Source organism: Bos indicus x Bos taurus, chromosome 11 (assembly GCF_003369695.1).
Source record: "Bos indicus x Bos taurus breed Angus x Brahman F1 hybrid chromosome 11, Bos_hybrid_MaternalHap_v2.0, whole genome shotgun sequence".
Taxonomy (NCBI): domain Eukaryota; kingdom Metazoa; phylum Chordata; class Mammalia; order Artiodactyla; family Bovidae; genus Bos; species Bos indicus x Bos taurus.
The window spans coordinates 21,928,533-21,951,813 of NC_040086.1; the positions used below are offsets into that span (position 1 = coordinate 21,928,533).

General features: G+C 41.8%; 1 protein-coding gene across 1 annotated transcript in view; it reads left to right on the forward strand.

Moving 5' to 3' along the window:
* Positions 1-23,281, forward strand: part of TMEM178A (transmembrane protein 178A) — a 57,622-nt gene that overhangs the window by 28,722 nt on the left and 5,619 nt on the right. Inside the window, exons 2-3 of the mRNA XM_027555080.1 lie at positions 13,007-13,120; positions 16,180-16,317. Coding sequence (XP_027410881.1) covers positions 13,007-13,120; positions 16,180-16,317 — 252 coding nt within the window. The remainder of the gene's footprint in view (positions 1-13,006; positions 13,121-16,179; positions 16,318-23,281) is intronic.

Genomic DNA, 23,281 nt, shown 5'->3' on the forward strand with positions numbered 1-23,281 from the left:
GGGAGATTGCTCCCTCTCTCTCCCCATTCATCCTCCACTCTCTCCCCCTTTCCCCATTTTAGAGTTGTAGTTTGGTTTGATATTGTTAGTTTTCAGTTTTTGTGGAACCACATTCTAGATTCAGAAAGCAGGTTCTCCATCTAAAGGGTACTTGCTAAATGAATGTTGAATGAATGAGCAAATGAAATAAAGAATAAATGATGAGGTGATTTACTCTTGATGGCAAAAGATAGTGACTGACACACAGCCAGTATTTTTTTCCCCAAATGCTGGCGACGAGGATGAAATTCCTGCCATCTCTCAGGTCAGAACTCACACTGTAATGGTCCTGCTTATGAAGAGGGCGGGAAGAGAGGGATGTGAATGGACACTGGCCTTTATGAAGCATCAGTTATGGGCTAGGCAGTGTTAGAACACTCCATATATGTGACCTCGTTTTATCCTCGTGAACAGTTCTATGAGATTATATCACCTCTGTTCTACAAATGAGGAAATGGAGGCTCAGGGTAGTCAAGTATATTGTTTAAATTACACAATGTGCTGGTTCCAAAGCTGATCTTCCAGTTTGCACTCTTGCATGCAGCTTCTTTGTGGGGCTTCCCAGGTGGCTCAGCAGGTAAAGAATCAGCCTGCAATGCAGAGACACAGGAGATCAATCCCTGGGTGGGGAAGATCCCCTGGTGAAGGGAATGGCAACTGACTCCAGTATTCTTGCTTGGAGAATCCCATCGACAGAGGAGCCTGGCAGGCTACTGTCCATAGGGTCACAAAGAGCAGGACATGACTGAAGTGACTGAGCACAGTACTGCACATGCTGCTTCTTATACACATATATTAAATGCACACACACACAAAACTCATATTCCCAAGTTTCTCCCAATATGTAGAGTATAAGGGTTTAACCTGCTGATTAAAAAATGTATACTCATTGACATTCACATGAATTGAAAAAGTCCTGGGGACTGGAGGGGGAAGACAGCTTCAATGTGCTTCTCACACTGACTGACTGGATGCCTTCCTGAGTCAGGAGATTTTAACTTCAGGTGTGTATTAACAACAGACCCGGGTACTATTAAGACAGCTATTGTCCAGACTGTATTGATCTCTTTGAGGTCAGCATGTTGTGACCAGAGAAGGAGTAACTAGAAATGACTGTTGGCCTGTCCCTGCAACATGGTATCCCCTGTGGGTGGCAGGGAAAATACACAGCGTGTGATGCTCCTGTATCCACTAGCTGATGGCTGTATTTGGTTTCACATGAGTCGGGGCTCAGGGAATAGGGTGAGGGAGGGGGTATCGGTTACTAGTGCATCTGCCTTCTCTCCAGTGGTGGAATCACTCCCCTGTTTCTCATCCTGCCGCCTCTGAGATGGAAAAAAAGAGGCCAGGACCTGTCTCTGCATTTCAGTTCTCTCATATCCTGCTAGAGAGAGTGGGTAGAGGAGGGAAGAGAAGAGGGAGGGAGGGAGGAAGGAAGGGAGAAAGAGAGAGTGGTAGAGAGTGTTCAGCTGGGCTAACATCCCCCATAAGCCACAGAAAATCACATCCTCTCTTCAGCTTCTAATCGTAAATCCCCAAGCCACCAGACACGTCCCTGATGGTGTGCCATGATGGTTCAAAACTGAGAATCCCTGGTTTGCAAGTTTTAAATGTTTTATTATGTTTTAGACCCAGCAACATAACTAAATTCAAGGACAGTTAAGTTCAGCAGACCAGTCATCACCCTAACCCAGTGACAGTGTCCACCTTTACACAGGACTGGGCCTGTGTGACCAGTATTATTTCTGGTTTTCTCCACTGTCACTTTTTAAAAAAAATTTCCTGTGTTGATTTTCACTATCTCTGCAGAAGGTTGAATCCATCAGACTTGGCATTGAACCGTCCCTCTGGCATTGAACCCCAGAGATCATGTGTTTTCTACGGTTCAAGGAACTCCCCAGCATCTTACCTTTAATAGTGTGGTTGTCTGGGTTTGTTCAAAATAGCAGCAGTAGAAATAGTAACAGTAGTAGTATTAACAATAGTAATAGTAATTGCACTAATAATATTACATGAGTATTGTATAAGTACTATATATTTACTCCTGTGTGTGATAGATGAACTGTCATTGTCTATATATTACAACAGAAGAAATTGATGCCCAGAGAGGTTAAGTAACTGGCCAAGGGCACACAGCTAGTGACTGGTGAAGCCAGAATACAAATCCAGGTTGTCTGGCTCCAACAGAGTGAACACAAACACAATTCCACATTGCTAAAAATTGATTCTCCACTAGTATTAATCATAAGTAATTATAGTAGAACAAGCTAGTGTATTGTAGAGAAAGAGTCTCAGCAAAAAATAACGTTCACACCTTTCAGGCACTTCCAATATCCAACCTTCTTGCTCTTAGTTGCTTTTATAGAGTCTTATTCACCTTCATCTGGAAACTTCCTCTCTCCAGTGCAAGAGGCACCAGCCACAGGAGACTTATGGGTGCTTGAAAGGAGACTTCCAAAAGGAGATGTGCCATAAGGGAAAAACAAACACCAGGTTTTGAAGACTTGGTGTAAAAAAAAAGCACGTCAGATATCTCATTCATAATGTTCAAAATCTTGATTGCTTGTTAAAATACATTAAAATTAATACCCCCTGTTTATTTTTATAATGTGACTATTAGAAAATTTAAAATTATTTATGTGACTTGTGTTCCATTTCTACTGGACAGCAACATTATAGGTTTACTGATTTTATATCTTTCTCCCTTCAGTTCTGGACACTTCATGATGGGTTTGCCCTTCAGGACTGGTTTTGGTCATTTTAGGCTTAAAAGTCAGCTTTAAGCTACTAGGCTTACTGTACTTAGTGTATTTATCTAAGTGAGAGCTGTTCATGCTGATTCAAGGAGATGATGAGGAAAACCTTTCCTTTTTCCTGTTTAGCACCTGCCTTCCTCTGAAATTAAATCTCTTAGGGAAGAACATGGTGACCACCCTGCCCTGTGACCCCACGGTCGATCTTTCCTTTTAACCTGGGATGTGTGCAGGTAGTGCTGGTGGGGAGAGAGCTCTTCATTTTTCTGCTCGTGGCCAGTTATGGAATTCCAAATTGCTTTTGAAATGTTTTAGGAAACCATGCACGCTATTCACCAGCCCTTTCACCTGCTGCTGCTGCTGCTGCTAAGTCGCTTCAGTCGTGTCCAACTCTGTCCGACCCCATATGGCAGCCCACCAGGCTTCTCCATCCCTGGGATTCTCCAGGCAAGAACCCTGGAGTGGGTTGCCATTTCCTTCTCCAATGCATGAAAGTGAAAAGTGAAAATGAAGTCGCTCAGTCGTGTCCGACTCTTCGAGACCTCATGGACTGCAGCCTACCAGGCTCCTCCGTCCATGGGATTTTCCAGGCAAGGGTACTGGAGTGGGGTGCCATTGCCTTCTCCGTTTCACCTGCTAGAGGACCCAAAGTATCAGTTATACTGCATTCGTCAACAGCTGTGGCTGATGTACCTCTTAAACATCACAGACCCAGAAGGGAAGTCACAGCCTGGCCCTTAAGGAATTTCAGATTTTCGGGGGAGGCAGACTTGCTGATTTGTTAGGCAATAAAGACTGAGTAATTAGAGCCAGATTGTGTGGCTCAGCCTTGAACATCAAAGTAAAGCCAGAGAAGGGGGTGAGCTGCATGGGCCATGTGCTCAGAGAAGACTTTTTGAATGAAGATTTTGAGCCTTGAGGGCTTAGTAGGTTGTAGGTTGTTCTAAGGGGAAGGTTGGAGGGGTAGGGGGAGCCACTGGGGACCAGTTACAGGTAAGTGAGCTGGGGGTCAGGGATAGAAGGTAGGGGCTTATAACCTGGGCTTGACTCAGGCGGAAGCTGATGGTATGGTCTCAGAAGGAGCAAGACAGAGTTGGACAATGAAAACTCTGAGCTTATTGCTCTCAGAGTCCCCTAGAAATGTTCTTATCTTCTGTTTGCCTAAATGTGGATGCTGCTACATTGGCACAGCTTTAAAGCTATTCATTATACAATTGTATGGCACCTACCTTGTTCAAGACACCTTGTTTTCAAATAAATACAGAATTCTAAAACAAATACATTGTTACAGGATGGCAAGTAAAACTGTGTCCCACTTCAGTTCAGTTCAGTTCAGTTCAGTCTCTTAGTCTTGTCCAACTCTCTGCAACCCCACGAACCACAGCACCCCAGGCCTCCCTGTCCATCACCAACTCCCGGAGTTTACCCAAACCTATGTCCATTGAGTCGGTGATGCCATCCAACCATCTCATCCTCTGTTGTCCCCTTCTCCTCCTGCCTTCAATCTTTCTCAGCATCAGGGTCTTTTCAAATGAGTCAGCTCTTCGCATCAGGTGGCCAAAAGTACTGGAGTTTCAGCTTCAGCATCAGTCCTTCCAATGAACATCCAGGACTTATCTCTTTAGGATGGACTAGTTGGATCTCCTTGCAGTCCAAGGGACTCTCAAGAGTCTTCTCCAACACCACAGTTCAAAAGCATCAATTCTTCGGTGCTCAGCTTTCTTTATAGTCCAACTCTCACATCCATATATGACCACTGGAAAAACCATAGCCTTGACTAGACAGATTTTTGTTGGTAAAGTAATGTCTCTGCTTTTTAATATGCTGTCTAGGTTGGTCATAACTTTCCTTCCAAGAAGTAAGCGTCTTTTAATTTCATGGCTGCAGTCACCATCTGCAGTGATTTTGGAGCCCCCCAAAATAAAATCATCTACTGTTTCCACTGTTTCCCCATCTATTTGCCATGAAGCAATGGGACTGGATGCCGTGATCTTTAGTTTTCTGAATGTTGAGCTTTAAACCAACTTTTTCAGTCCTCTTTAACTTTCATCAAGAGGCTCTTTAGTTCTTCATTTTCTGCCATAAGAGTGGTGTCATCTACATATCTCAGGTTATTGATATTTCTCCCAGCAATCTTGATTCCAGCTTGTGCTTCCTCCAGCCCAGCATTTCTCATGATGTACTCTGCATAGAAGTTAAATAAGCAAGGTGACTACATACAGTCTTGACATACTCCTTTTCCTATTTGGAACCAGTCTGTTGTTCCATGTCCAGTTCTAACTGTTGCTTCCTGACCTGCATACAGGTTTCTCAAGAGGCAGGTCAGGTGGTCTGGTATTCCATCTCTTTCAGAATTTTCCACAGTTTATTGTGATCCACACAGCCAAAGGCTTTGGTAGAGTTATCAATTTAAAGAAACATATTAAATTCATGATACTGTGAAAGGCAGGTGGATATAGCAACAATCATAAAGGTTTTCATATCCTACCTTATAGATGAGCACCTAAGGCTCCAGAGGACCCACACCTTCACACAGCAAGTTTATCTGTGGCATGCAGGGTGGGGTGGAAGGTGGGGAAATAGTGGCAAAGTGGCCAGTTAGCCAGCTGTTCAGGTGTGAAGTGAAGACTTGATAGAAGTCTTGAGAGGCGGTGGAGGAGAGGAAACAGAAAAGCCACTGGTTAGACTGTTGTACAGTCAGGTGTTTCATGAGTGTGTGTATTTCTCTGTGCATTTGGGTTGATGTGCGATGCTCATTTTGGAGAAGGCAATGGCACCCACTCCAGTACTCTTGCCTGGAAAATCCCATGGATGGAGGAGCCTGGAAGGCTGCAGTCCATGGGGTCGCTGAGGGTAGGACACGACTGAGCGACTTCACTTTCACTTTTCACTTTCATGCATTGGAGAAGGAGATGGCAACCCACTCCAGTGTTCTTGCCTGGAGAATCCCAGGGACGGGGGAGCCTGGTGGGCTCCCATCTATGGGATCGCATAGAGTCAGACACGACTGAAGTGACTTAGCAGCAGCAGCAACAGCGATGCTCATTTAGGGTTCAGACTCCTAGTGTGTCTGATTGTTCTGGTGGTGAACATGGGCAGATGCCGAGAGATAACTCGTAATCCAATGCTGACGTTTACTGAGCCTTAGAGTGGGCCACATCCTGTGCTATCTCTGTTTCCCACAATAACCCCATGAAATATCTGCCATTGTTCCCACTCTTTTACAGATGATGGAACTGAGTCTCAGGGAGGTTACGTAATTTGCCCAAAATCGTACAGCTGGGATTCAAATCTGAGCCTGGCTGACTGCAAGGCCTTTAGCCACTGCATGTACTGCTTCGTCATTGATTGATGATTTTTTACAGCATCTTCTGCTGTTTCTCACTTTTCTCAGTCATTTTACCTAGAGTGTGAGTTTCTGTAACTTAGCTCAGAATTTGATTCATTTCTCTTAAGCATCAGAAACAACAGAAATTCACCAGCCCCTAAGCCCCATTTTTAACCCTTGTGCAGCATAGTCTATATATCTTATTCCATGGTTTATATCATCATTAGAGTGGCTCTGTTGTTGGTGATGGACAGGGACGCCTGGTGTGCTGCGATTCATGGGGTCGCAAAGAGTTGGACACGACTGGGCGACTGAACTGAACTGATTGGCCCTTTAAGAAGCTAATTAATCACTAAATATAGACCACGAGTTGTTCTTTTCAACCCCCTGCGTGTCTCTTCCCCCCATTGTGTGATGCCATCTGGTGCTATGATCTCATGCTTTTTGTGTTCCTTTCCAGAGAACCAGATTCATCGCTCTCTAAGCCCGGACAGCCAGTTAATTTCAGTTTGCATGCATGGATTTGAAAAAATTTGCATCTAATGCCTCCTTGTGGATTTTCATAGTATTGCTCTTCAGTATATCTCACGGAACTTCTATCTTGACCACCCCTTATGTATATACGTATTCTTGTCTTTTTATCAGAAGAACTTTGTCTTTAGCAAACCATCAAGCAACTGCAGGCCTTTTCCTATGTGATTTTCGTGAAGTTTCATTTTGTCAGTTTTATGTGCATGCCATAGGAAATTAGAACTTAATAATATACTTTCCTTTTCAAATCGATTTGACTTTCTGCTATGATGGTGGAACAAATGTTTAAAGGATATAAAAGAGCTAATGGCAGGCCTCTGACCCTACTGCGATCTGTCCTATCTCCATCTTTACCCCCACTTCTGCCTGAAATCTCGAATAATCTTTCAAGGGAGTGTAACTCCCGGGCTGTAGAGCATTTTCTTGCAAACTCAAGGAAGTTGCTCTGGGTTCCCCACCATACTCCTAATCTTTGGGATTTTAGGTGCTCCATTCAGACCTTGTCACTCTCCACACTTCCTATGTCTTCTCATTTCAGAGTTCTTGGCAGTTTAAATTTAGCCTGGAAGCCTCCTGGGGAAGGAAAGATAATTTGGTTGCGTGTGCACTGCTTACCTCATTCCTGGCATGTGTGGGGAGCAGAAGAACACTGGGCTGGCCGGTCGCCTCCTTTCTGCTACTGCCTCTGCCCCCTGGGATCACACCCATTTCCAGCAGGGGTGGAGGAGGAGATGGGCTCTGAGAGTATTAGTAATGATGTTTAGCAAGGGACCAAAGATATTCTTAGCACGGGAGTTGGTAGAAGGCCAGCCCTCTGAGTCTGAGAGAATTTCTTCCCAGTCCAACCCCATATCTAGCCTTAAGCAGCTTCTGTGAGATGCGGGAAGGATGAGGCCACTGAGTCAACCATGAGCCAATCCAGTCTCTGAATAATGTGTGTTGAAAGGTATGGAAAATGTACAGACAGAAGCCTCAATTTGGGTATCAGGTTGTTTCCAAAAGAGCATATGCTTGTACTAAACTGAAAAATTTGTTTTTCACTTCAAACTGACAGTTCATTCAATAACTACAGTTCTTGAATTTATGATTACCAGGGGGGAAGGGTGAGAGGAAAGGATAGATTGGGAGTTTGGGATTGACATGTATACACTCCCGTGTTTAAAATAAAATGCCTTTCCATGAAAACAAACTAACTACAGGTCTCACTACCCACGGAATTAAGAGGCATTTCTAAAAGAGTTAGGGATTCCTAACTTTCCTGAGTGAGCATTATGCAAAGTTTGGGTGACACTGCACATGTTAAAGTGTGGCTATTGCTTTGTACTTTGTTCTATTGCTTTGGTCTAGTTACTTAACCTTTGCGAGCATCAGATTTTTCTTCCCACCTAATGGAATTAATAATACCTATTTTATGTCTAATTCTTAGGGGAATTGGTGAGTACCAAATGAATTTTGACAAATGCTTTTTTTTTTTTTTTCATCTATGAGGTGGTTTCTGCACTTCATTCTATCGATAAGGCGTATTATATCAATTCATCTTCTTATGTTGAACCAACCTTACCATCCTGGCATAAATTGCATTTAGTCATGATGTTCTATCCTTTTTATATGTTGGTGAATTCAGTTTGCTAGTACTTTATTGAGGACTTTTGAATACATAGTCATAAGAAATGTTTTGTAATATTCTTTTCTTGTGATGCCTTTGTTTTTCATATCAGGGCAAACCTGGCCTCATCCAATGATTTGGGAATTGTTCCCTCCTCTTTTTTTTTTTTTAAGAGTTTATGAAACATGGTTAATTCTTCTTTAAACATTTGGTAAAGTTCACCAGTGAAGCTCTTTGGTTCTGGACTTTCCTTTGTGGGAATTTTTTTTTTTTTTAAAACTAAGTCGATAACTAACTCAAGGCTCTTTAGTTGATATCGATCGGTTTACATGTTCTATTTCTTCTTGAGTCAGTTTTGGTAATTTGCGTCTCTCTAGGAAGTTCTCGTATAATCTGTAGTATCTAATTTGTTGACATATAATTTTTTCACAGTATTCTCTTGTTACCATGTTTTGTTTTTGTAAAGTGTTGTCTTCTGTTTTGTTCCTGAATTTAGTAACTCAAGTTTTCTCTCCTTTTGCCTTGAATGGTCTAGATAAGGATTTATCAATTCTATTAATCTTTCAAAAAATAAATTAAAAAAAAACTTTCCTCATTTTTCTAGTCTCTACTAACTTTACTTCTACCCTAATTATGTAATCTCTCTGCTTTGGGTTTAGTTTGTTCTTCTCTTTTTAGTTTCTTCAGAAAGTCAGGCTGCTGATTTGAGACTTTCTCTTTTAATGTAGGCATTTACAGGCGTAAATTCCCTCTAAGCACTGCTTTAACTGCATCTCATGCTGCTGCTGCTGCTAAGTCGCTTCAGTCGTGTCCATCTCTGTGCGACCCCATAGACGGCAGCCCACCAGGCTCCGCCGCCCCTGGGATTCTCCAGGCAAGAACACTGGAGTGGGTTGCCATTGCCTTCTCCGTGCTGCATCTCATAGATTTTCACATATTGTGATTTTGTTTTCATTAATCTCAAAGTGTTTTTAAACTTTCCTTGTAATTTCTTTTTGACTCATTTATTGTTTAGAAGTGTTACTTAATTTCCACAAATTTCTGAATTTCCAAAATTTCCTTCTGTTATTGATTTCCAATTTCATTATATTGCAGTCAGAGAACATACTTTGCATGACTTTTAAATGCATTGAGACTTATTTTATTGCATAAAATATGGTGTATGCTGGGGAGTGTCTGATGTACGCTTGAAAATTATGTATATTCTGCTGTTTGGTGGAGTGTTCTGTAGATGCCTGTTTTGTCTAGTTGGTTTATAGTGTTGTTCAAATCTTCTGTTTATTTCTTGACTCTCCGCTATTCTACCATTATTGAAAGTGGAGTGCTAAAGTCTCCAAATATTATTGTTGAATTGTCTATTTCTTCCTTTAATTATGTCAGTTTTTTTTTTTTTAGTATTTTGGGGCTTTGTTGGTAAGTGGATAAAATGTGTTTAAAGTTGTTATATCTTCTTAGTGAGTTGACCCTTTTATCATTATAAAATGTCTTTCTTTGTCTCTAATAACAGTTTTTGTCTTAAAGTCTAATTTTGTTTGATATTAGTATAGCTATTCCATCTCTCTTTTGGTGACTATTTTCATGGTGTATCTTCTTTCATCTTTTACTTCCAACCTACTTGTGTCTTTGAATCTGAAGTGTGTCTCTAGTGGGTATCACATAAGGATCATGTTGTTTTATCTGTAATGCAATCTCTGCTTTTGTTGGAATGTTTGGTCTATTTATATTTAGTGTAATTCCATTTATGTTTCCCTGTTTTGTAACATTACAAATGTTTTTGTTGTTTTCTTGTTTCTCCATGTGGATTCAGTTACTGTTACTTCATTCAGCCTGAAGGACTTCCTTTACTATTTCTTATAGGGCAGGTCTGCTAGTGACGCATTCTGTCAGTTTTTGTTTAACTGGAAATGTCTTCATTTTCTGTTCATTTCTGAAGGATAACTTTGCTGCATTCAAAATTCTTGGTTGACAATCCTTCTTTCAGTGCTTTGAATACTCCCTCTGGCCTCCATGGTTTCTGATGAGAAATCAGTGTCCAGTCTTTTGGGGAGTCCTTACATATCATACACTGCTTTTTTTCTTGTGGTTTTCAAGAGTCTCCATCTTTGGCTTCCAAGAGTTTGATGATGGTGTGTCTGAATATGAGTTTGTCCTTTTTTTACTTCATCAAACTTCTTAGATGTATAGATTCATGTTTTTCATCAAATTGGGAAAGTTTTGACAATTATTTCTTCAAATATTCTTTTTGTCCCTTTTTCCTCTCCTCATTTCTGGGACTCCCATTATATTCCTCAGACTGGATTATATCAATTGATCTATCTTCAAGTTGACTGATTATTTTTCCTGCCTGCTCAAAACTTTGTTGAGCCCCTCTAATAAATGTTTAAATTTCAGTTATTATACTTTTCAACTTTTGATTTTCTATTTGTTTTTCTTTTCATACATTTCGTCACTTTACTAATATTCTCTATTTGGTGAGACATCATTCTCACACTTGCATTTAGCTCCTTGGACATGGTTTCCTTTAATTCTTTTAACATATTTAGAACATTTGATTTAAAGTCTTGGTTAGGGACTTCCCCGGTGGTCCAGTGGTTAAGACTCCACATTTCCACTGCAGGGGGCAGGGGTTCAATCCATGGTTGGGGAGCTAAGATCTCACATATTTGGCAGTGTGTTAAAAACAGAAAACAAAAACCAAGAAACAAAACCTTGAATTGTGAAGCCTTGGTTAGATAAATCCAGTGTCTGGGCTTCTTCAGTGATAGTTTCTATTGACTGACCTATTTTTTTTCCTATGTATGACTCATATGTTCCTTTTCTGTGTTTGCTTTGTAGTTTTAAATTGAAACTGGGCATTTAAAATTATATAGCAATTCTGGAAATTAGATTCTCCCTCCTGCTCAGAGTTTGTTATTGTTTTTTGTGTCAATGGTTTTTGTTTGTTTGTTTAGTGACTCTACTGAACTAATTCTGTGAAGTCTGTATCCTTTGTCATATGTAGGCCCTAAAGTCTCTGCTTGACTAGCTTAGTGGGAAGCTAATGACTATACAGAAATGTCCTTAACTGCCTAGAACCAATAGGTTACCAGTCTTTGCTGATGGACGGTGTGTGTGTGTTGGGGCATGTCGTTCAACTCTGCTTTAGCCCTTCAGTTCCTGCTTACACAGAGCCTCAAAGTTACCCCAAGGATGAGTATCAAGTAGAATGATAATTTTGAAAAACACAAATGTAAACCATTAATACATTTTCAGTCTGTTATCTATTATTATTCTCAGCCCAGATCATTTGCTCTTTGTAAGCACAGGAATTTTCTGACTTATAAACACATAACATATATAAACACTGAACTTACATACCTTACAGACCTCACAACCAAAGAGAAAAATAAAAGGGAGCTTTGAGCTTTTTGGAGAATCTATGGTTTCATAAGGAAAAGAAAAATAAGCTTCCAAAAAGCAGACATAGTCTTGGGTAGTATTTTTCAGCTGCCTGTATCAGAATTACTTGGGATGTTTGTTAAAAGTCAGGTTTGTGGCTCCGTCCCAAATCTTTTGATTCAGAATATCTTTGGTGAGGTCCAGGGTCTGCATGTTAAACTATCTCCCCCGGTGATTCTTACGAACACTAATGACTGAGAAACTATTTATGAGAGATGATTCTGTAGGTGCCTTCATGTCAGGGGCTAACTGGATCATGGTATTAACTGTGTTCAAATATTAATCTCCCTTTTCAATGTCTGATCTTTAAAAAAGTTTCACTTTATTATTACATTTACTCCAAGTCTACCAATTAGAGATTTATTTGCATCTATGAGAATATTTTTTAACAGCTGCTTGAGTTAAAGGATTAACATTTACTCACAGCTCTTTAAAAATTAATCTAATCAGTTTGCATTTATCCAAACAACTGATCACGGTGATTTACAAGGAAACAACAAAGTTTTGTTATATTTTACTTTGAAAGGAAGATAGATACTCTTGTTGGATTCAGCAAATTTTAGGGGAAAAATAGGCCTGTGTTAATCTATGCAATAAAATCATGGATTGGAAGGGAATATAGAAGTTGCTAGATAAAGTAGTAGGTATTTTCCCCTTTCAAAATATTATGCAAACAACCAGAAAAGGGAGGAAACACATTTCTTTCTCCTTTTAATATTACCCTTGCTTTTAGGACGTTGAATTCAGATCAATAAAATTTGTATTAAGGAATTACTTCAGCTACTCTAGGGCTAGTTAGGTTCTTGTGGGTTGTCTGGAGACCTAATTACCACTTAAACCATCATGTGGAAGATTCTTTATGGAAAAATGTCTTCTGGTTTACAAACAACACACTTCCTGATGTACTTTTTGATTATTTGAGAGTTTGAGGTTGGATCAAATTTGGATGCATGAGATTTATCTGTGTTAACATTCCAAGCTGATTTCTCCCAATCCTCTGTATACTTTTAGACCATGTCTCCTTGAGGAGTTTTGTGTTTAATTAACACAAATTCAATGTTGAAAAAAACAATTAAGGGAGTTTAGATTCTTATCAAATTTAATACATTCAAAGGTGGAAACATGATTTAAAAAATTATTTCATGTTTTGGGTTTTTACTGCTTTGACTTGTCTCTATTAATGAGAGTAATCAATAGACTCTTCTCCCTTGTCCCTTCAAGCCAGTTTAGGATGCATTACCCTGCCTTCAGTTTCCAGAATTCTATTACAAATGCACAAACTAGTAGCTCACATTTCTTATTTCCTTCAAGGTATTGCACAACGATGTACAGCCATCAAGTACCACTTTTCTCAGCCAATCCGCTTACGAAACATCCCTTTCAATTTGACCAAGACAATCCAGCAAGATGAATGGCACCTGCTTCGTGAGTATTTCCGGGAAAGGGTCAGAGAGGAAGCGGTGTCTTTCTGAACAAAAAGTATTCCCACCAGCCGTTTCAGATCTGGACTGAAAGATGCTGTGCTGATCCTGCGTGGGCCTCTGGGCCCCATCTGACTTGGGCAGAGACTCAGAGGGTCATCTCACCATGCCGAGGTCACAGCTTGTTTGCAGATCAGACGTGTGAGAGTGAGGCGTGGGGTTCTGGGAGACAGTGCAGTGAGCTTGTCTGTCCTGGTGGCATCTGTATACAAGCCACATCCTGGGTGTTTCCTTTACCAGGTCATGGGGTACAAGACCCTGATCTGGTAATTGTCTCAATGAGCCCAGGAGATTATACCTTAGGTGCTCTTATTTTTGTTTTGTTTATCCAATATTCATTTTAGTTACCGTTTCTGTCTCAGACCTTGGTGTTTCTACTCAAATATCTTTATTGAGTGTATGTTATAATTTTCTCAGAAGGTGTCTGTTACCTCCACATCTTGATGGCAGGAACTCTTTTGTTACTGTCAGGAAAATGTGAAAGTCTAGAAAGGATCGTCAGCGTGATACCAAAGAAAACTGATATTTACCTGAAAACTATTGATTCGCGTTGCCTAGGGATAGCTAATACAGGAAAGTAAAAAAAAAAAAAAACTAGGCCTAATTCTTTTTAGTGTTTACCGCAGTCAGAGGTTGACATTGTCATTTCCAATGCAGTCAGTACAAGGACTTCAGTGATCTTGTTTGGTGACCAAAGTCACTACAAAGGCAGAGTTTCATTTTGCAAAGTAAAATCTCTCCGCAGAGCAAAGGGCTCTATTTTGAATCTCAAACACATAAATGGAAGCTCTTAAGATACTGCCCACAACAGTGGTATAATATTATAGATATTGTGATCGGCACATTTAGAACTTGGAAAGTCCTTGGCTTAAATGTGGTTTATTTCTTAATAAACCTGAAAATTCCTGAAAATTATTTTTGGCTGGCTGATCTTAATGGTCATTTCTCAACAGACCTTAGTTAGAGCCTTATCTAAGTGTTCTTATAATTACTTTTGAGCATGTTTGGGGTTCTTTGCCTTAATCATCTATCCAGAAAGCCACATAGTCATTGGTTTTAGGTGAGAAAAGATCATTACTGGGTCCTGAAAAAGAACCTTATCTCTTTACTCTGAGTTTGTACCCTGTCACTGCCCAACAAGACCACATTGAGCACTGTCCTCCTAATCCTCTTTGAGGTTCTCATGGAAAGATGCTTTCAGCAGTCTCAGGCGTGGCTCTTTCCAAGACAGTCACACTTGGTGATCTGTACCATGTTTACCAGATAAGCTTAACATGTCTGGTACTAATGCGAATCCCAAGTGGATTATATCTGAACCTTGTGTGTATACATTTTAATGGCCATAGTAAATAAAACTTGAATCACAGGGAATTTAGGAGGTTGTGAGATTATGGTGGCTGAGCTATGATGATATTGAATGTCTCAAAATGACCTACACTGTAATATTAAACAGCCCCTTTAAATGAACTGTGTCTGTGACCCCTAGCTCTGTGATGTATACACTTTCTCTTCTAGGCTGCAATGCCCTGATTCAGTATAGATGCTCTGAGCTGGAAATAAGAAATTCTTTTGAAAGAAAGGGATGAACCATGTGTGACAAGGCCAAGACTGGAAGCTACCATAATTTACCCTGTATACACCACCCTGAGTTGCCCGGGAGCCACAGGAACACACAGTGAGGTGGTGTCTGCCTGGGCACCTTCGCAGAGCCGCCCACATTCATGCAGCAGGGTGTGCCTATTGTCTGGGCTCTGTATGTGCATAGGTGTGCATGATCCACCTTGCCCAGGACTGTTGACTGGTCTCAGGGTCAGCCTTATGTTTGGGATCTATTGCTTTAAGAGGGATCAGAGAAATTTAGCCACAATTTTTAAAAGTATCTGCATTCAAATTTAAAAAAGGAGAGAGGAAAATAGAAAAAGAAAATAACAGGAGGGTGGGCAATCAGAGTATTCAGTGTTCATTGCTCAGTCATGTCTGACTCTTTGCAACCATGTGGACTATAGCCCACCAAGTTCCCCCATCCATAGAATTCTCTAGGCAAGAATAGTGGAATGGGTTACTATTCCCTTGCCCAGAGCATCTTCCTGACCCAGGGATTGGACCTGCCTCTCCTGTATTGCAGGCAGAGTCTTTACCATCTGAGCCACCAGGGAAGCCCACGGCACCAAAGTACATGAAGTCAGTCCATCTCTTGGTTATGGCTCAGAAGGTGGGGAGGGGATGGGTTCCTGGCCCCGTGATCACAACCACTGGTGGTTTTGTGATAGACCAAACTTGACAGTTGCATATACAGTGGGCTTGGCCATGAAAACAGCCCTTCCTTAACCTGAGTACTTGGATGCGTGGGTTGTAGGACCTGTGTTTAAGGGGAGAGGGCCTTTATGAGCAGGTGTCTTATATGTGCATCTTGGGTCCCCTTTTAGGTACAACTGCTTTCACTTTCTCAAATTCTTTTTGAAAATAAGCAGGAGGAAATATAACTGAAAAATAAAATAATTGGCATCCTTGGTGTGCAGGTAAAACCATGTTTCACTGTAGCTGACTTTTTAGACTTTTTCCCCAAAGTCAAATTAATTACAGTCACTGCAGTTGGTGGTGACCTAGGTTTCTGTTGCTCTTTGAAGGATAATAAAGATCTTTTGCAGACCTTCTTCAGTTTGTTCAGTACAACCTTGTTTGTTTGCAAACAGACTCTTAGTTTGTTAAGTAACTCGTTATCTATAACCCTCATTTGCCCTGGTGTCCTCTGGTCTGTGTTCTACTTGGTAGGGACTTTTCCATGGATTTAGAGAAGGCAGATGCTGATACCTCAATTCGTTATACCCGGTCTGTCCTCTTACTGAATACCTGGGAAGTCTATTTCCTAAATCACCTTGGCCCTGTAGACACTATGCCTATCCATGCAACTTATTAATTTTCACAGTGTATACAGAGCTCTTCATTCTCTAATTTTCAATAACTCTCCTTCTTGTTATTTTGAATGTTTGTATTTGAGATTAGATTTAAGAAGAATCACTGCTGGCTTCCTGGGCATGGCTGTGGCTGTCCTGCTTTGTGGCTGCATTGTGGCCACGGTCAGCTTCTTCTGGGAGGAAAGCCTGACCCAGCATGTGGCTGGACTCCTTTTCCTCATGACAGGTACGTGGAGCACCTCTGACACCTTTCCCAGAAAAAGTGAAGGCTGTTCTGCAGCATGTAGCTTCACTTTGTTATCTCTCTGTTAATTTTATTTTCACTTGTGAGAAAAGCAACCAAAAGGTTCTTTGGCTTTGGTAGGTAATACAGACTTTAAAGAAAATAGCAATGTTAAAAACACAGTCCTGATTTCCCTATTGTGGTGCATTGCAAGATTAGATGGAGATGTCTTGGGTTTAATCTCCGAATGAGGCAGATCTGATTTTTCTGTCCCATTCTTTCATATTGCCCCCTAGCTCTGATGTGGACTCTTAGCAAAAGTGGACCATTGGTTCTCAGGAACCCTCCAGCAGAGGATGATAGCTCAGCACAGCCCATGCCTCTGGGCAGAAGGTCAGCTCAGTCCATCCTTAGTGATGGAGTCCCTGGTGTCATTTTTACGCACAAAAACACATTCATTCATTTTATTCTACAGATATTTTTTGAGGACTTACTGTGGGCCAGGCACTGCTTTACATACTAAAGACACACAGAGATTAAGGCAATAAAATCCTTCTCCATTTCTGTTGTGGGGAGACACAAATGATCATTTATGACAGCCATAAAAGCTGTGAGAAAGAGAAACGAGTTGGCCTAGGGGACCCTATTCTAAATGGGGAGTGTGCTGTGGGCAGAGGAAGGCACAATGCCAAGCCCCAAGGAGGGCTGGGTTGATGCTTGTGTTTTGAGCTACAGAGAGACCAGTGTGGCTGGAGAGCAAGGAGGGGAGGGACAGCATCCTGTGAGGCAGAGAAGTGGGCAGTGGCTTGGATTTTAATCCAAGGGTGATGGAAGTCACCAGAAGGCTTTAAACTGAGCAGTGACTTCATTTTAAAGCAGGAGGTTGGGTGGGGAGTGTGTGGAGACACAGCTGGTCTTACCGATTAGCAGGTGAAGGACATTTTTACCTAAGAAGGAGTCAAAAGAGCTGAATTGAAGGCTGAAATTGAACGTGGCTTTGGGGAAAAAAACCTTTCCTCCTGCTGCTTCTCAGGACATGAGTGTGATAGTGATGAGTGAGTGCCAAGTTAGCAGTCTCACCCGAGTACGCTTAGCATTGGGGCGCTATTACTCTAGATGTGCAGGCACTTTGAATAAGCTTATTTTTGCTTCTCTGGAGTCCTGTTACTCAAGTGAGCATGACTGGGTTTTCTGACACTTCTCACTGTCACGGCCACTTACTCAAGCTGGTGTTAACTGGAGGCAGCAGCACCCCTCGGTGGTTGGCACTGTCTTCTTTGTCTTAAGTGACTGACAGGTAAATGGTCAACCAGTCAGCCCGCCTAACCCAGTTCTGCCACAGAGGCCCTTCCTTCTAAGTTCTGTGTGAGGCTGTAACTGGCAGTGATCTGGAATCTGGATGATCACTGTGAACAGAGCACTTAGAAGTCACCTGGGTCCTGAAAAATTCTTAGCAGAACATCTTTTCCAAATTTGGGGGATTACACAGAGACTGAAGGACTGTAGCCCTGGGAGGCTAAAAATCTTCTCCCTTTTCTTCCCTTCCTTTATTAGCTGAGGCCTCATTTTTCAAACTCTCGTCCTCATAGACATCAAAGTACAGATTCACTACCCCCAGCCCTGGAAAGGCCCCACGTTGTATCCTTAGGAAAATGAAAGGGGCTGAGGGTCAGACAAAAGCCTCAGTAGTATTAGTTTTTAAAGGACACTTTTAATGTGGGTAATGCATGGATAATTTAGGATGCTCTTAGATATAAAACAATTGTTGGCATAAAAATAAATCATAGGGCCATAAAAGCCAGCCTCAGTGAGCATTCCTTGGGAGGCGGAAGGGCTTGTTTAGTTTTAAATGAGAGGAGGTGGGAGTTCAGTCTTGGGTCGCTAGGAGCAGAATTAGGAACAGAGTTTCTTGAGCCAGGCCCACCTGCCTCCACTCAACCCTCAACTGAATGTGTAACTTCGGGCCAGACTGACTCAGGGCTCAGCAGGATTTATCATTCAAAGTCCCTGTGCAATTGTTAAACAAAAAAGAATAAGCAGAACAATAGCCACAATAGCAAAACCCCACTGCAACCCCCCTCCAAAATCCCAAACTTGTGAACTTGAAGTTTGATGACCAGTCCCGGAGGATAAACAGACACCACATAACACTGTTTGGCTTTTTTGTTTTTGATTTTGATTGTCCAAACAACATTTTTTTTTTGGACTAAAGGGAAAATCCACTTATAGATGTCACCATCTGAAAAATTAGGTTGTTAAAATATTTTCCTTATCCTAAACCAAGTCTTGCCCACATCTTTGTCTCATGAAAACAAAAGTAAACAAAGGGGAGAGAAGTGGCTGTGCTGTAAAAGGGTAGATAATTCAGGGCATTCTCATGATGGAAATGCCCTGTATCTGGACCATGAAAGTGGTCACATAATCTGCACACATGGTGACATTCCGTGGAACTAAGTGTGCACACACACAAGTGAGTGTATAAAAATGGTGAAATCTGAATAAGGTGGATGGATTGTATCATTGTCAGTTTCCTGGTTGTGCTATTATCCTAACGTCATAAGACATTACTGTTTGGGGAAATTGAGTGATGGGTAATGTAGGATCTTGCCTACACACAAGTTATTTTTTAATTGGGTTATAATTACAATGTTGTATTAATTTCTGCTGTACAACATGAATCAGTTGTAAGTGTACATGTGTCTCCTCTTTCTTGAGCCTCCTTCCCACTCATCCTCCATCCTACTCACCATTTTACTTCTTTCAACTGCATTTGAGTCTACAGTTATTTCAGAAGAGAAAGTTTAAAGAAAAAAAGAAGAAAAATGTTTGCAACCTTCATCATTTGGGAAGTATTTTGTTTTCTAGGCTTCCATTTAACATTCTACCAAATCCATTCCCCGTGTCCCTATATTGTTCTGTGTTCCGTTTTTAATCAATTTTAATAGCTGCATTTTCTTCCATGGAGGGGATTTGCTGTGCTGTAGTCCTGTACTATGGGATTTAGGGAGGTTTGTTTCATTTTTGCTACTACAAATAATACCTTTCCATTTCCTTGTAAACACTGAGATAGCTGTGTTAATCCGTTGCGTGAGATAAATTAGCTATAGGACCTTTCCATGTAGCAGCAGCAGATGAGAGCAAATAAGGGTTAAAAGAATTGATTTTAATTAAGCAGAAATGTCTTCGGCAGTCCTAGTCAGCGTCACTCTCACCGATTTTTGATGCTAATCTTAGCCTCTTCTAAGGCGCTGGCATCTTCACTCTACCTGAATTTATTAGTCAAACCTTCAATGAAGATCCTCAGTGATGTGACAGTTAAGATGTTAAAATGGAAACTTGGAAACAATCTCTCCTGCCGTATTGCATACAGACAGCTCTTGATTACCCACATGTGGAACAGCAGGGCTGTAACTGTCACTTATCCTAATTCCCTTGGGGCTCTCAAGCAGTCCGCCAGCAGGGCCAAGGGCACAGGGCCCCAAATAAAACCTTCTGACTTCATGTCCTCTGGGTTACACACCCTGTCACTGAGGCGTATCCAGAGGACAAAGGAAATAAGACTAATGATCCAGGGTGGGGGGCTGCCCTTGACCAGACAACACTGTCTTTGGGCACTGCTAGTGAGTATGTGCCTCAGCTTCAAATGATGCTCTCATTAGATCACCATTGTGATAGAATGATGATTATCATTTGTTAGACATATAAATCACCCCATTCCAGTACTCTTGCCTGGAAAATCCCATGGACGGAGGAGCCTGGTAGGCTGCAGTCCATGGGATCACAAGGAGTCGGACACGACTGAGCGACTTCACTTTCACTTTTCACTTTCATGCATTGGAGAAGGAAATGGCAACCCACTCCAGTGTTCTTGCCTGGAGAATCCCAGGGACGGGGGAGCCTGGTGGGCTGCCGTCTCTGGGGTCGCACAGAGTCGGACACGACTGAAGCGACTTAGCAAGCAGCAGCAGCAGACATATAAATATTTTCAAAAGTTAATTTATTCAACGCAAATATTTTGGGGCCTCCATTCCCCTTCATAGGCTGTGCCAGGAGTGACCACTGCTAACAATACGGGGCTTTTGGGACAGCAGAGAAAGAAGAAACAGTCCAGGCCACCCCAGCCAAGTTCCAGGATGGGTAACACCCACATTAGGCAATCCATTGTTTTGCTTCAATACATTCAATTTTTTTTTTTTTAAAAAAGGCCTCCTCTGTAGGTGTATTGACTTATCTAGGGTATCCATTGATTATTTCCTAAAACTATAGGTTCTTAATGCTATATCTGAAACTCTTGGCACCAGGTGCACTTTGGGATTCAGGATTTAAAAAATATATTTTTTTTAGATTTTTAGAAAGGTAATATAGTGCATGTATTCTGTATTATCTAACACCCTAAGCAGGGTCTAAAATCAATACATTAACATTTTTGCAGCCAAACATATGAATATTCACACTAGGCAAGATCAATAAGGACTGTCAATAGCCTTGTGTCACATCAGACCAAGATTTGCTGGTCATTTACAGTGCTGCAATCTCTCAGAAGACAATTGCATGCTTTCTGGGTTTAGTAGTTACAGCCTGTGGATCATGTATTTGACTTTTTCAAGAAGTGTCATCTGTCTCTGTTAGTCCTGCCCAGTCATTTAGTTAAGGCAACTTAGCAATGGCTCTTTGAGTAATCTGTGTGAAAAGTAGCATGAAGCTTTTTGTGTGTGTGTGGAATTGCAGAGACCAGAATGATGGGCAGGCCATCTTTTGAAGGAGTGGGGGAAAAAAAAAAATCAATGTTTATGCCTTTGGGTGTTGCAGCTACGTTATTTATCAAACAGGCTAACCAGGATGAAGCAACTTCCGCTCTCTTCTGCCTTTCAAGCACATCAAAGGAGGATGGTGAGAAGAGTGGGCCCAGTTACCCTAATTATACTGTACCAGCTGGCCACGGGCACTGAGAAGAGTTTAGGGAAGGAAATTAGGTTGATGATCTGAGATGCAGCATAAATTCACTTCTTTCCTGATCTGAAAATATCCCTTCCAGTCTTGTAATTCTGTGATATCACTGTATCTTCTAATTAAGAATTTTGGCAGAAAACCTTTTAATATTTTATAAGAAAAGTAACTGCCTACAGGGCTCTTCAGAACCAGTAATTATTCACCCTTTTGACGATGCTACCAGCAATAGCCAGGACAGAGGCTTGGGACTTATAAACTCCTTTCCCTTGGCACCACTAGCTGGGCTGAAAAGTGTCAGTGGTGGTTGCCCCAGGGAGCTCCTGGTTGGTCAGGAGAGAGGAGAAAATGAAGGAAAAGTCTAAGAGAAGAAGAAAGAGATGTGACCTCTCTCCTCGTGGATTTTTAAGAAGGATCATTTGATTTAGAACTTTGAAATGCAAGGTTGGTACCTTATCTTTCCATGCCCTCATCCCATATCTCGCATTAACTAAGTTGCTACTGACAAAAAGGCAACATTATCTGAAATAACTTGCTACCTAGATAAACCTTGCATGCTAAGTCGCTTCAGTTATGTCTGACTCTTTGTGACCCCATGGACTGTGACCCGCTAGGCTCCTCTGTCCATGGGATTTTTCCAGGCAAGAATACTGGAGTTGGTTGCCATTTCCTTTTCCAAGGTAAATCTTACAGAAGGCAGTTTGGAATGAATTGGTTCTTAGGTGTGTAGAACTCACTGCATTGTAGAACTCAGTTTTGTTCAGCAGGTTTTGCTGACTCCCATATCCTCTGTGCTATTAGGCCCCATGTGGAACTTACAGGAAGTCTGGGGTGGGGAGGGGTCTCTACTCCTTTTCCCTGAGATGCGTGCTTGGAAGTGAATGGAAAGAACATTTGGGGTTCATGATCACGTTAGTGTCAAGAAAATGATGGCTGTGACCATCAAGAACTCATTCAACTCAGCTACCTCTATGATAATCAGAACTGGGTCTGGAACCTAGAAGGGGCTTACAAATAATTCTTTTTTATTTTTTGGCTACGCCTCACAGCTTGTGGGAATTTAGTTCCCTGACCAGGGACGTGTGTCTTTGGCAGTGGGAGTGCAGAGTCCTAACCACTGGACCTCCAGGGAATTCCACTTATAAATAACTCTTGAGCAACTGAGTGAAAGTGAAAGAAAGTGAAAGTCACTCAATCCTGTCGGACTCTTTGAGGCACCATGGACTATGCTGCTGCTACTGCTAAGTCGCTTCAGTCGTGTCCGACTCTGCGACCCCAGAGGCAGCAGCCCACCAGGCTCCCCCCATCCCTGGGATTCTCCAGGCAAGAACACTGGAGTGGGTTGCCATTTCCTTCTCCAATGCATGAAAGTGAAAAGTGAAAGTGAAGTCGTTCAGTCGTGTCCAACTCTTAGCGACCCCATGGACTGCAGCCTACCAGGCTCCTCCGTCTGTGGGATTTTCCAGGCAAGAGTACTAGAGTGGGGTGCCATTGCCTTCTCCATAGTCCATGCAATTCTCCAGGCCAGAATACTGGAATGGGTAGCCTTTCCCTTCTCCAGGGGATCTTCCCAACCCAGGGATCAAACTGAGTAAATAACTCTTAAAATAGTAAAGTTTTGCTTAGGCTTCAAAGGTTCGTCTAGTCAAGGCTATGGTTTTTCCTGTGGTCATGTATGGATGTGAGAGTTGGACTGTGAAGAAGGCTAAGCGCCGAAGAATTGATGCTTTTGAACTGTGGTGTTGGAGAAGACTCTTGAGAGTCCCTTGGACTGCAAGGAGATCCAACCAGTCCAAATTCTGAAGGAGGTCAGCCCTGGGATTTCTTTGGAAGGAATGATGCTAAAGCTGAAACTCCAGTACTTTGGCCACCTCATGTGAAGAGTTGACTCATTGGAAAAGACTCTGATGCTGGGAGGGATTGGGGGCAAGAGGAGAAGGGGACGACAGAGGATGAGATGGCTGGATGGCATCACTGACTCGATGGATGTGAGTCTGAGTGAACTCCGGGAGTTGGCGAT